Here is a 13261-nt window from a genome sequence, read left to right as displayed (position 1 = left end):
AGGCTTGCCTAATGACTGTTCACCTCCAAATAAAAATGCCAATCTCAGAACCTTTTCACATTTGTAACACATTGATACTGTTTTAATTGCCAAGGGTGGATCCTATGGAACCCTGAGTTTTGTAGTTTTCTGAAGCAGTTTAGCTACCTCACAAATCTCTAAATTACAAGCTAATGTATTATAACTGTGTCGTGTGAAGGGGGCCTAAATTGATCATGCTTATATGCTACTTCTTAAGCACATCTGATCATGCTGAAAGACTGAAGGCTCTGTCAATGAATAGTCCAAGGTATGTAGATCAAGTATTGGCACATTTTTCTTGTACACTAAAATAAGAGGTTATAAGAAGTAAAACAATCCTTAAAACATGAAACTTTATTCTTTTCTGTTTAGCTGATTTGAATCTGAAAGTCCACTGCAGTGCACCAAGGGAGATATTTGTTATATGTCAGAAATGCAAAAGAAGCCCATAAACCTGTCAAGATATATGTGATTGTATACAGAAAAGGTTTTCTTACTAATGTAGGAGGGAAGAAGATACTTTCAAAATAATCTAAGATGATATACGGAGTTCTAGTTTATTTTTATACTTTGTACTAATGCAGCAGTAAGTCATATTGGTTTTCTTTGTAGTTTCTCTTTTATTTGCTATCTGGTGCTCTCATCCTCTTTCATAGCTTTCTAGATTATTGGTGCCTGTTACAGAAGGTGAGCCCACTCTTCAGCTGTCCTAAAGGTCGGATGGACACAAATAAAAGTGTCTGTTAATAAACATTGTTTTGAGGGATTAAATGGTGGTTATCAATACTTGTTCTAAACATTGAATTGCCTCCTGAACACTTCCTTACCCAGGATTGAAACTATATGTATAGTTCCATGATGTCTGGATGCTGGACTTCAGAGTAAAAGAAATTTTCAAAGGAAAGAAACACTGTAACAGGATTTTAATGAGAATAGCCTTTTTGTAGCGGGAGAAACCTTCACTGGGAAGCCAGAACAAGGAGACTTGTGTTGTGGGACAGTGTGATGGTAGGGCTGAGCTGAATTTTCATGAGTTTTGTTTTTTGTATTGAAATGTACACATTGGAGGGAAAATGTTTCATCAGACTGCTGAGCACGTTTACAAGAAAATACATATTTTTGTGGAGACCTGGGAACTAATAAAAAACCCAAAAGTTTCCCAAAGTTGAATTTTAAGAATTTTGGAAAAGTTAGTCCACAAGTCACAACAGTGAGATGTATCTGAGAATTGCATGCAAGAGACCTCAACGATCTTGAATTTAAGCAACTTGAGTAAAAGCTTGGGAAATATACTTTTTATACACCCTTGGTAAGCCCTCTTTCCCCAGGCCATGTAACTTTCATAGGTCTCCCCTAGTCTTGTCATCACACCTATGGCCTACATCTTAATTCCTTGACACCTTTTAAAAAAACATATTTCAGGGATCTTTGCACAACTCTTGAGTTCTCTTTCATGTCCAGGTTCAAGATAAAACATGGATGAAATTTGCAGGAAGCCTGAAGATTCAAAATCAAAACTAAATAGAAGGTTTCAATCCCACTCTAGCTCCATGTGGAGAAAAAGAATGTTCCAAAGGGGAATAACTATCTCATCACTGGCAATCTGTATTCAGAATCTGATTTGATAGTTATGATCCTACATGCACATAGTCCAAAACAAATTCTGAACAATTTATCACCAGTCAGTCTGTATTCAGAATCTCATTGGATAGTTGAGATCATGCATACACTCAGTCCAGAACAAATCCTGAATAATTTTGCCTTTTCTTGAGATGCCTTCTGCAACTTTTAGCCTAGAGTTTGCAAAGAACCTCTCTTAGGACCAGAGTCATGTTGATAGCTGCTCCACTGACTTCAATGAGCTTTAGGTCAAAATGAGAGTTGCAGTAAAACAGAATTGTGTTCTCCTTAGCAAAATCTTAATGAGAGACATTTTCTTCTATACCCCTTTCCTCACAGTCACTGCTATATTTCTGGCAATTCTGCTACATTTCTGGCAATTCACCCACAGGATGGCAGAAAGAGACACTGTTTATCTTCAAGACAGTTGTCTTCTTGTCTCTGAAGCAAACCAAAAGCTTTCTGCCACTGGCCTGGTGATGTTTGGGTTTGGCTGCTGAAAGCAGCTTAGGACCAATACAACAAATTAGGCTAAATTTCAGGAGGAGGGGCATAAAGTGCTCAACAGCTACAAGTTAAATGGATAAATTGCTCTCTGAAGTGCAGGTGCTAAGATGGTATTTCTCAACAAACAAACTGCTAATGATTCTAAAGTAAAGATTGATAGGAACAAAATGCAGAGCAAACCAAAAAGTATCCAATTTTTAATCAGGCTTAAGGCCTCATTAAGAAATAATCACTTACTCTTGAAGCCTGGTGGCCTTTTGAGATCTTTGTTTTAAACATTTAATTCCTTAGCAGTTTCTCTCCCCCCCCCCCCCCATACCCTTTTAGTGCTTCCAACATGATGGTCATTTAAATGTTTCTAGGCATGAGAGTAGCTTGTCATTCTTTGCAAGAATAAGGTCAGTAAGCCCTTGTATCCAGGTCTGTTTGATGGCCTGTACAGTTGAAAGTCATATGGTCACATGGCTTTCCATCTTACCTTTCATCTGGCTGACTTGAAACTGCACCACAGAGACTGAGTTCTGATTTTCCCTTCCTGGTGGACTTGCATCCCTTGACAGTGTCCCTGCACATAATCTTCTTTCATACTGTATCCTTAACCTGTGGCTACCATGAGAAGATTAACAGCTTCTGAAAACAAAACTTGGACTGAAACAACAGCGGTGTTCAAACAGTGGGACTTGGTTCCTTGGGAGGTTATCAGGGGGTTTTATCTTTAGGAATCCTCTCCTTCAGTGCATGTGCTGAATGGAATGAGGGGCTATTGTAGAGACCTTTTGCAATAGGCCCAGTGAGCATGATTGATGTCCCACAGGAACTGAATGCACCTTATACAATGGGTCCTTGGTATCTGCAGGGGTTTGGTTCCAGGACCCTCCATGGATGCTCAAGTCCCATGGCATGCAATGGCATAGTGAAATGGTGTCCTTTATATAAAATAGCAATACCAAGGTTTGCTTTTTAGAATTTATATCTTTTTGGAGTATCTTCAAGCCATGGTTGGTTGAATCCATGCATATGGAGAGTTGACAGTAGTGATCATAGGGATTACTCAGCAGACAAATCAATATAGAACAGGATACATTGTTTGAAAATTGCAGACCTCATAATATGCAACCATTCTACGTTACAGATCCTGGTCTGCTGTGTACATGCAGCAGCACTAGGTGGCTGAATCTTGAGGTGCTAGAATAGACCTTAATGCCTCAGACTTCAGATTGAGGTGGAGGGATGCCATTCTTAAAATATTGGTCAACATGAAGAGTTCCATGCAAGTAAAAACAAAAACAGATCTAGTACGGTGGTGGTGAATGTGGCCTTCCAGATGCCATTGGACTTCAGCCGCCATCAACCCTAGCTATCATAGCCTTCAATCAGGGATGATGTGAGTTGTAAACCAGCACCATCTGAAGCACCATACATTCCCCATCTTTGGCCTAGCAAATTGTGTGTATGTGTCTAGGCTGTGATTATTTTTTTTTCTTTTAGGGAATCTTTTGATGGAAGGGAGTAGTAACTGTACACCTAGAATTGGTGCCACCCATTTTACTTTTAATTCCACAGAATGAGCATATCATGGCAATGTGTGGATGAAACTGAAGTCATCTGAGGTAAGCACTTCTAGTCAGTTTTATATATATATATATATATATATATATATATATATATATATATATAGCCAGCTTAGCTTTCCCACCCCCCACCCTACCCTTCTTCCTTGCAGGTGCATTAGTTCCCTCTGGGTCTAAAGTAAGATTTGATACAAACTGCATTGATAAATCCGCCTCAGCTGGGAGACTGTTCTGTATCTTTTTATTGAAGCAACTAAGACCATATAAACCAAATGCCCTGAAACTCCCAACTGTTTGCAGAGCAGTTGAGTCAGTGCATTCCCCCTGGCCCCACCATCCCAGTCTGCGCTTCTTGACTTCTGTCCTCCATATTCTCCACTTCCCCGGCATCTGGCCACTTTACACCTATTTATGCTGAAGTTTGTTTTATGGTAGTTTATGTCATTATATAAATATTGTCAATTGCTATAAAACAAGGCAAAACCACTGGAAAATGTCATTAAAAGGATGTTTCCAAGTTTCCTAATAGGAAACATCTCGGGGAAGTTTATATTTTGCAGGGCACGCGGCCCTGAGCTCGCAGGGGGACTGCCTGCCTCTATCGTCCTCCAAGTTTTATAGTTAGGGCCAGTAGGAGATTTGTATGGATAGCAACAAAAATCACTTCTTGTGGTCTTAAATGGAAGTGGACACCACCACCCAGTGTAGATTGCTGGCATAGATGTGTTTGAAGGAGTAGTTTGTCAGTCCCCAAACATACTATTATAAAACCATGGCTACCACAGGCTTTTACAAACAGAGTTATCTTGTCAAACGTCATTCCCATTTCTCCATGCAAGCGCTGGTAATACATTTGCTCTGGGATCATTTGTTGCTTTACACTCCCTGGCGCAGGGAATCTTGGGTCCTTATGCACACAACACCATTGTGGTACAAATTCCACTGTAACCATCACTGCTGGATCCTACAGAATCCTGAGGTTTGTAGTTTGATGAGGCACTGAGCTCTCTGCATTTCACAAAACTACACATTCAAGGATTCCATACGATGGAGCTGTGGCACTTAAAGTGGGATCAAAGTGCTACAGAGGTGTAGCATGAAAGAGACTTTGGCTAATTCTCAAGCCATGCTATTAGAGGAAGAACCCTTGTGAATCCTATATTTAGATGTTAATAACCATTGCATTGGAGATGCACTGTACAGATGCAGCATTTCATTGCTCTCTTCAGGCTGCATCCTTCCAAGATATGGATGGTGAACTGTATGTGGATGGGTGGGTGGTGCTATCTCAGGAGAAAAGTCATTATAGGGTCTGTCCAACATAATGTTTGCTTTCTTTAGGGAGAGGTGAGCACCAAAGGTTTAGCTGCTCTCTGAAGAGCAGGTTGTTGCTGCTGCTGTTATGTGGCATCAAGTCAGCTTTGACTTACAACAACCTTAGGAATGAAAGACCTTCAAGAGCGCCTGCCATCAACAACCTTCCTTAGGTCTTGCAAACTGAGGGCAGTGACTTCCTTGATTACTTGACTCAGTGAAGCAAGTAAGACAAAGCAGCTACTGCCAGTTAACACTGCAGTACTTATAGGAAGCATTATTTCATATCCTGATGAATGTAGGAGTGGGGGTAATCTAGTGGTCTCAGACAGGAGCTATAGTCATAATAAAAGCATTGCAAGATTTCCTAGAGAGACGGCTAGTAATCCATCATTTCAACAGCTCCATAAATACATTCTTCTTCATCACTCTCAGCTTTCTTTCCTTGAATTAGACAATAACACTGTAGTTTGGAGCAACATTTGAAAGTACATGCCCCGACACCCCTCAGTAACTATCATGTTAAGGTAAGTGGAATGTCGCAGGTTACAGCTAAGCAGTCTTTTGTAGGTTTCCCTTGCTCTATCAAGATTCTGCATGACAGATAACGGAAAAGCTACTCCAGCTTTTTATCAGGTGGTTACTTCACCCAGTAATCTGTTTCTTTCTGTCAATAACAACTTCATTTAATCTCTTTTTAGAGAAATGTATGGAAGGCCTTTTCCTCCCAACATCATGGTTTTTTGTAATGACTGTTTCAGCGTGTCTGGATTTTGGAACTAGTTGATGTTAGCAAACTTAAGGCAGTCGGTCATTCTTCAGAGACCAAGGGGGAGGGAGAGGGGGGGAAAACTCAAAGGGGAAGATGGGAACTAGCAAGATACCTAATATTTGTTCCTATGGTGAGTAGGTTCTCATGTGGTTCTTCTCTAAGCTTGTTCTCTCACTAAATTTTGTGGTAATATGAGGTGCAAAATTGGCATGTCTCACAAGAAGTTATTAGTCCCTCTTTTGCCCTCCCCTTCCCGTTGCACATGAACTGCAAAGCATGTTTCTTGCCAGTGTCCCTTATCCCACCCCACCTGCTCCAAGTCCTGCACAAAACAGTGTGTGCAGTCTTTCTTCGCATCTTCAGTCCCCCATCTAGGCTTTCTTGCATTTCCCCTTCTTTTCCCGTTGCTGGAACTTTCTCAGCCGCCGGGCCCATGTGTCCCTCCACTGTATCACAAGGCTGCTTTTGTCTGCTACAATGCCGTTCTGGTCAGGAGAGTCCTCATCATGGCCCAATAGCAAGTATTTCTTCATGGGCTTGATTTTTGGGCACTTGCAAGCAATGTCCTTGGAGCGTATCCACAGGATCTGATCACCACGCCGTATCCGGTTTGTCCCTTGCTTGTACACAGAGATGATGTTGACTGTAAACTTCCACCATTCTCCAGCTTTGTCTGCTTTTAGGATGTGGATCTGAACAGCTGAGAACAGAAAGCCAAGAATGAAGACAATCATTTTAATGCACTCCTCATCAAGTTTACAAATATTCCTTCTGTGCCAATAGCAGTGATTAAACAATTGTGAACTAGAAATATGTATATTTGTTGTAGTGGCTTGGCATTTTAACTTCTCAGGACACAGCAAATTGTCTACAGGGAGCCTTTTTTAATAAAAATCATCAGTTCATGGTCACTAACTTAGTCAAGATGCTTTGTACAGAAATGCTCCTCTTCTTCATCTGGTTTGGTTGAAGAACATAACAGACAAAAATCCCACGTTCTTGGAAGGAGCAATACCTGTCCTGGTGCTGAAAAGTGTGATCTACTATGATTGGGAGGTCACTTTGTTTGTTTGTTTATTGTGTACATAACATCTTTTGGCCCTCAAAAGGTACCTCAAGATGATTTACAACTACAAATACACAGTAGGATTTGTCAAGCAGGGTAGTCAATGGAAGATGAAGCCAGGGGCAACAGTAGGTGGTACTAACTAATTCTGACTTTGTTCCCTCCTCCTCCTCTGTAGTAAGATTGCAGTGGAAGTCTTTAATAAGTAATGAAAAATGAGCCAGTGTGGTGTGGTGGTTTGAGCATTGCACTACAACTCTGGAGGCCAAAGTTTGAATCCCTGCTCAGGCACAGAAACCCAGTGGCTGACCTTGGGCAAGTCAGATGCTCCCAACCTCAGAAGAATGCAAAAGCAAACTGCCTCTGAACCGATCTCACCAAGAGAATCTTGTGATAGATCCCCTTTAGGGTCATCATAAGTCAGAAACAACTGGAAGGACACAACAAGAAACTGAAGAATAGTCTGTTACATTGGCTCAGTAGGCTTCCACACTATCATATTTGATTCTCTTTGAAGGGTGGCAGTGCCACTCCATGGACTGGACTGGCTTTAGGTTAGAAGGCAGACAGAAATAGGGTGGTTGGGAGTAGCCTGAGCCTGAGGAAAGTAGTGACCAACCTCTACTGCTGAATACAATAAAGACAAACAACAATCTTAAAAATGAATCAACAGCATTTTTAAAAAAGGATTAGCAGTTAAAACCATTAACAGCTTGGTGAAACAAAAATGTTTTGGTGACTTGCCCAGCAATGTGATAGGGTCAAAATAGAAAGCTCTGTATGGCCATTTTGTAGGCTCTAGCTCTCCTCAAAACATTACAGCGGCATTAGAGTCTAACCAAATACTTATCTAATCTGCAAATGGGAGGAGGGGCCAGCCCTTTGGAGTCCTTTCCCATACTGAAGGGCTAGTTGCCACAGGGAGCTGCAGGAACTGTATTTGCCTAACAGCAAATCAGTCTTCAGTGTACTGTGCTTGGTAGAAGACCATGGATTCAGTTTTAAGAAAGAAAAATAGTCCTTACTTTAGGATACATTACACGTATTAAGTTCAGATTCAGTTTTATACCATTACTAGTATTATTATTGGCTATATTTGCATCTCATCTTTCCTACAGTGAGCTTCAAGCAGTTTACAAGGTTCTTTTCTTCCCCACCTTTTCTTCACAACAACCCTGTGAGCTAGATCAGGGTGAGAGACTGGTTGGTGGCCCTCAGGCATGGATGACAATAATTTGGATTCAAGATGGATTAACTTTTTATTATTGAGGTGTATGTGGGGGTGGGGAAGGCAGCGGTTATCCTGTTTTCTTAGTGAGGGGGTTGCCATTTGGGCACAATACATTGTTTCTTATATGTAAATTCTCTGTGTAACCCCTCAGAAGCTTTTTCCTGTAATTCCTTCTATTCTAGTCAATGGCACTTGACATTTGGGAGTTGTTGCTCCATCTCCTTCCCCTGAGGGGACAGGGACCTGTCCAACTTTCCCTTCTCTTTCCAGCTGGGCATGTGACCTCTGTGGTCTGTGCTAGTGTCCCACATTCCAGACCTGACTATGATGGTAACCGTTTCCATGTTTTCCTTACCTAGGGATTTGAGGCTTAATGTGAACTTTTTTTCAAAAAAAGGAAAACAAAATATGAAGGAAATCAGGGTCTTGTTTGGTTGAAGTCATGAAAGGTGGCCATGGTAACAAAAGGCAGCCCTTTCATTTTGTCATTTTGAGCAAAGGGGTGGGAGAAGAAACAAAAACCTATCCAGAACTTTGCCCCACTGTTTGGGTTTTTTGTTGTTGTTGTTGTTGTTTTTTTGGCATGGGGGGAGGGAGGAACAGTATGTGAAAAGAATTTTGCTGCAATGCATTTGCACACAGCAGAGGCCTCGCGTTTCAACCAACTACAGCTCATAAAAATGCAAGACATGTCAGATTGGGTGAGATGAATAGGCCATTCTATCCACTACCTCATCCCCAGCAGCAGCTAGTTAGGAATTTTTTTAACATTTTTAACATTATGAAATGCCTTTCTATGAATTGATCACAAATTTCAGAACAGTACATTCCATCAGACTCGTTAAATAATCTATCTAAAGATGCCAAGGGTAAGAAAAACTGTCCAACTTAGAATTCCAATGTGGATATTGCTGAGTAGAAACCTTTCATAGTTCTACATGAAACAACTATGGTTTCTGGTTTTTTATTAATTTTAAAATTAAAATTATTAGCAGTCATAGTAGTAAATTTTCATCAACAGGGGCTATGCAAACTCGGCATCCTAAAGGGTTACTCTTGATTTAACTGAGTCCCCAGAAAGACCAATTTAGGAAAGCCCTACATTGAAAAAGTTGTCTTGTCTCCTATGATCCCCTCAAGAATGGAGGAAGGAACCAAAAGTTAGTTGCTAAAAATCAGTAGGTATCCAACATTTCTTACAAGTCCTATCACCTAACCTTAGGTTTTTCAGAGCTCATTAATGTTGCTTGAAAGTTGAGAAGTGTGCTTTATCATCTTCACTTTATCTGATTCAAATTCAGATGGACTTTGCATGGACTTTTGTTCTGTTTTTTAATTGACAGCAGCACCCGCTGAGCAGTGAACTAGTCTCCTAGGCTGTTCAGTACATATTAAGAGAAAAACTGCCAGCCAGGAAAACTGAGTATAATCCAAACCGTTTCATTTCATCACTCCAGGGAACTGTATGACACTAGGAGAATTGACTTTCATTTTAAATGGGAGTGAGGAGTGTCTTCCCACATGCAAGTCATCTGTTCTGTTCAGTACCCTCATCCTATCCTTTCTAGCAAACCCTATCAAAATCTGGGCACTGAATGCTGTATTGCTGAGCTGCTTGACAGATCTCATTGTGAAAGTTCAGCCATTAACTGTTGCTTTGGTATAAGATTACTTGTCCCAGATTACAATAGATGGCACTGAATTTTATTTATGTTTGCATGACTTTTCAGGTTGTTGATCCTACACTGGAAAGCTGCTTTGCACAAAATGTGGAGGGCTTGTCTGGTCAAGCTTGGCAGCAATGGTTTCTTGGTTAATTTAAAAGTGTAATATTACAAGGGGGAAAAGACAGTCTGACTATAGTTAGAATCAGCACAATTTTCTTTATGTTCTGCTGGGTTTTCCTCCTTCCCCCTCCCCTTGATGTGTGCAATACAGACAACTCCAACAGCTGCTGGCACATCCTCTCACTGCTTGCCTGCCTGCTTGCCAGACTAAAAGGAGATCAAATCAACATTGGCCTAAAGGAAAGAACTGACAAGCCAGCTGGTTAACAGGGTTGGTAACCTCTCGCAGCAGGGAAGGAGGGAAAATTCCACCAGAGGCAGCATCTCTGTTCCATTCATTGCTGAGCTTGTGCTGTGAGCCACAAAGCCCCCCTCCCAGCCAAATGCTCACAGGCAAAGTGGATTAGCTTGAGCCCTGGCACAGGAAGAACATGATGGGCAAAGTGATCGGGATTGGTAACTGGGGAGAGGGGGGCAAGCAGATGAAACAAGCAGCAGGTGCCCCATAGGCAGCTCTACAAGCCTGCTGTGCTCTGGCAATGTACCCCCTGAGGGAGAGAACAAAATAAATTGAGTCACAGCCTTCACATTGAGCTTGTTACTGCTACAGCCCCTGATGACACTCATTTCCGACATGATGTGGCATGTGTCCAGCTCCTGGCTAAAAATATCTTAGGCATGCACAGCTTGGAGTCTGTGAGCAGCCAAGGGCAGGGGTCCCCAGGCTGCCATGGGCTCTTCATCCTGACTGGCCAATTAAAAGAACCAGCAGCCTCTAATGTCTGTAAACTTTGCTAAGCAGGGAAGAGAAGGCCAAGTCAGCAAGGGAAGGGGTTATCTTTTTTCTGAAATTAGTTTAAACACACACATTCTACACACACTAATTTATCCAGGCCCAAGCCCTACTGGCTTCTGAGAACGGGTTAGCTGATGGAGAGCTTGAACAATTTTGACACATATTGTGTGTGTGTGTGTGTACATATATGCGTGTGCGAGGAAGTAGAAAGGTCTCTTCTATATCAATAAAGGAACAGACAAGTCTTTCTATCAAAACTTTACTTACCATCCTGTGGGCATTGGCTTAGCTATATCTCTGCCAGCCTTGGTTCTCATTACAAGGCTCTGAAGTGAGCTGCTGAGGACAGAATGGAGTGTAGGGCCAAGGCTATGTTCTCCAGTGTGCTAGTAACCAGCCACCAGATGGCAATGTCACCCTTTAGGCAGCTGAAAAATTGTAGCAATATGGAGGGGGGTGTCACAATCTGAAGCAAGACACTAAGTATTATTTGAGACTGCCATTCTGCATGGTTACTAGCAGGGAATAATGTCCATTGAATTCAATGGAGCTTACTCGTAGGCACCATAAGATTTCACTCAACTGCTCAACAAAAAGTCCCATATGTATGATTAAGAGCCTTGAAATACTATAGTCATGCCCGATTTTGTAACACTGGTGAGGTAAATTACAAAGGTGTTACAAAATCCTTTACCTTTCTAAATGACTACTGCTTGGATACAAGATAGCTGAACTGGTAGTCACCTTGGCCATTGTTTCCAATATATCTGATCTTGATCATCCCAGAGATTTAATTACAAGGCAGCCGTTCCCAAGAAATTCTAGGAATTCTGCTTTATCAAACTAAACCGAAGCTTGGGGAACAGGGGAAATCAATAAAGTCATTTGGAGTTCCTTTCCTTCCCATCTCCTCCAGATGTCTGCAGACTCAGAACAAATGTGTTTGCTATAGTTTCACATTGTTATAAACTATCTAAGCCTAGGTCAGGTCATTCTGGTTTCAACCCCCTCCAGAGCAAAGTTTGTCATTATTAAAATCTTATTTTTGAACTGGGGCTAGGAGGCTTATGGGGTTTACCTGTTTCATTTGAATTTAATATTGAAGATTTATGAGGTTTAATCTCTGCTTTTTGCAAAGGGTGTGACCCGTCCAGTCACTTTCCTTCTTTGCAGTTTTTAATTCATTTCCCCCCAAGAAGTTTTATGGCCACCCTACCAGGACGTGTTTTCTCATGACTTCCCTTTATCACACAGCTACTCATACACTGCACATGGATCCTGTTACACCCAGGAACCTGTCACAGTTGACTGCCACTCTGGGAAATATGGTTGCACCATATTAATATATTTGGAGGAATAACTATTAGAACACCATGTGTTTCCTCTCCCTCTTCAGCTTTATCCTCAGGAGTTTTGGGTTTCTATGTGGAATACTTTTTTTAAAAAAAAAAGTCTTATGAAAACATTTTTATTTTTCCATGTGCAGCTGCCAAGGTGCCTTTCAACAAAGAGAATGACTAACCAGTCTCCATGAAAGAAGGATTTTTCCAAAGAAAGCTACAGCAGGCAGGATGATCTCACCTTTTGGGATAGGACCGCCCTTCCCCACATCTCCTCTCCCCCACATACACACATCCCAACCAACTCCTCTTTAATAAATGTAAGTATTGACTGGTGAGAAAGCAGAAGTTATTCCTAGATAATACCTAGAATGAGAGGGGCCTCTGTCACTCAAGTAGTCTAGTCAAAGCCCAGTTTTGGTTTTATAAAGGCGTGGAAGATCATATTGTGTCTTTGCCTGAAATGCTGGCATTCCATTTGGTACCTAGAAAGGAAGATAGGGATATGTGTGTGCACACAGTGGGAGGAGGAAGCAGAAGTGGAAGAAATGGTACGAACAGAATTAAGAGACTAAACAGTCCAGGATGCAGAGAAAGCTTTTTTAGAAAATTATTTTTGGCCTTCCCCAGGCTAGGTGTGCCACTCCATATGCCTTGCCAGGCTCAAATGATTTGCTTTCCCTTTTACATGGCAAATGACATCTCACCTGCTGTATTTACCTGGAAGCAAAAAGGTATCTCTGTGTTGTACCACATTTCACCCAACTGTGTTACAGCTGCTTTAGCTTCTTTTACATGCCTACTTATGAATTCACCCACATCTCCCACAAGCCCAGACATCAGACGTGCTCAGTATGAGAAACAAGTGCAAAATGGGGATGAGCCGATCCCCCCACCACACCCCACCTCCATTTCTTTATTAGACTATGGCTTGGCTTAGCACTCTCTTTCACTCTGCCGGCTTTCCACTTTAACTTGTAGAATTTCTAAAATTAAGTTTGTGTGTGTGCCAACATTTGTTTCCTACAGTTCTAAGTTTGTACCTTCTCCTTGCCACATAAGTTACCAACAGTCATGAAGGCATGCGTGCACTGACAAGCAGTACACTGCAAAACAGATTTTTAAAACAGTATAAGTTTATGCAGGATGTTGTATGTCTGTAAATGATGAAAATGATCATGCAGTTGTGCAGCTGCATAATGAGCCCTCAATACTTGCATCCCTCAGTGCCTGTAA

General features: G+C 41.5%; 2 protein-coding genes across 3 annotated transcripts in view; one reads left to right on the top strand and one right to left on the bottom strand.

Moving 5' to 3' along the window:
- STX8 (syntaxin 8) overlaps positions 1–3733 on the top strand; it is a 119299-nt gene extending 115566 nt beyond the window's left edge. Inside the window, exon 8 of the mRNA XM_042451113.1 lies at positions 3712–3733. Within this exon, the coding sequence (XP_042307047.1) occupies positions 3712–3716 (5 nt within the window). The 3' untranslated portion in view covers positions 3717–3733. The remainder of the gene's footprint in view (positions 1–3711) is intronic.
- A 210-nt stretch (positions 3734–3943) lies between these two features.
- The window catches only part of NTN1 (netrin 1), a 176257-nt gene continuing 166939 nt past the window's right edge, over positions 3944–13261 (bottom strand). For both annotated transcript variants that reach the window (XM_042451108.1, XM_042451109.1), the window contains one exon: positions 3944–6505. In XM_042451108.1, the coding sequence (XP_042307042.1) occupies positions 6177–6505 (329 nt within the window). In that variant the 3' untranslated portion in view covers positions 3944–6176. The remainder of the gene's footprint in view (positions 6506–13261) is intronic.

Source organism: Sceloporus undulatus, chromosome 2 (genome assembly GCF_019175285.1).
Source record: "Sceloporus undulatus isolate JIND9_A2432 ecotype Alabama chromosome 2, SceUnd_v1.1, whole genome shotgun sequence".
NCBI classification, from domain to species: domain Eukaryota; kingdom Metazoa; phylum Chordata; class Lepidosauria; order Squamata; family Phrynosomatidae; genus Sceloporus; species Sceloporus undulatus.
Note: the sequence above shows the minus strand (reverse complement) of the source record. Positions and strands in the feature narration are given on the sequence as shown.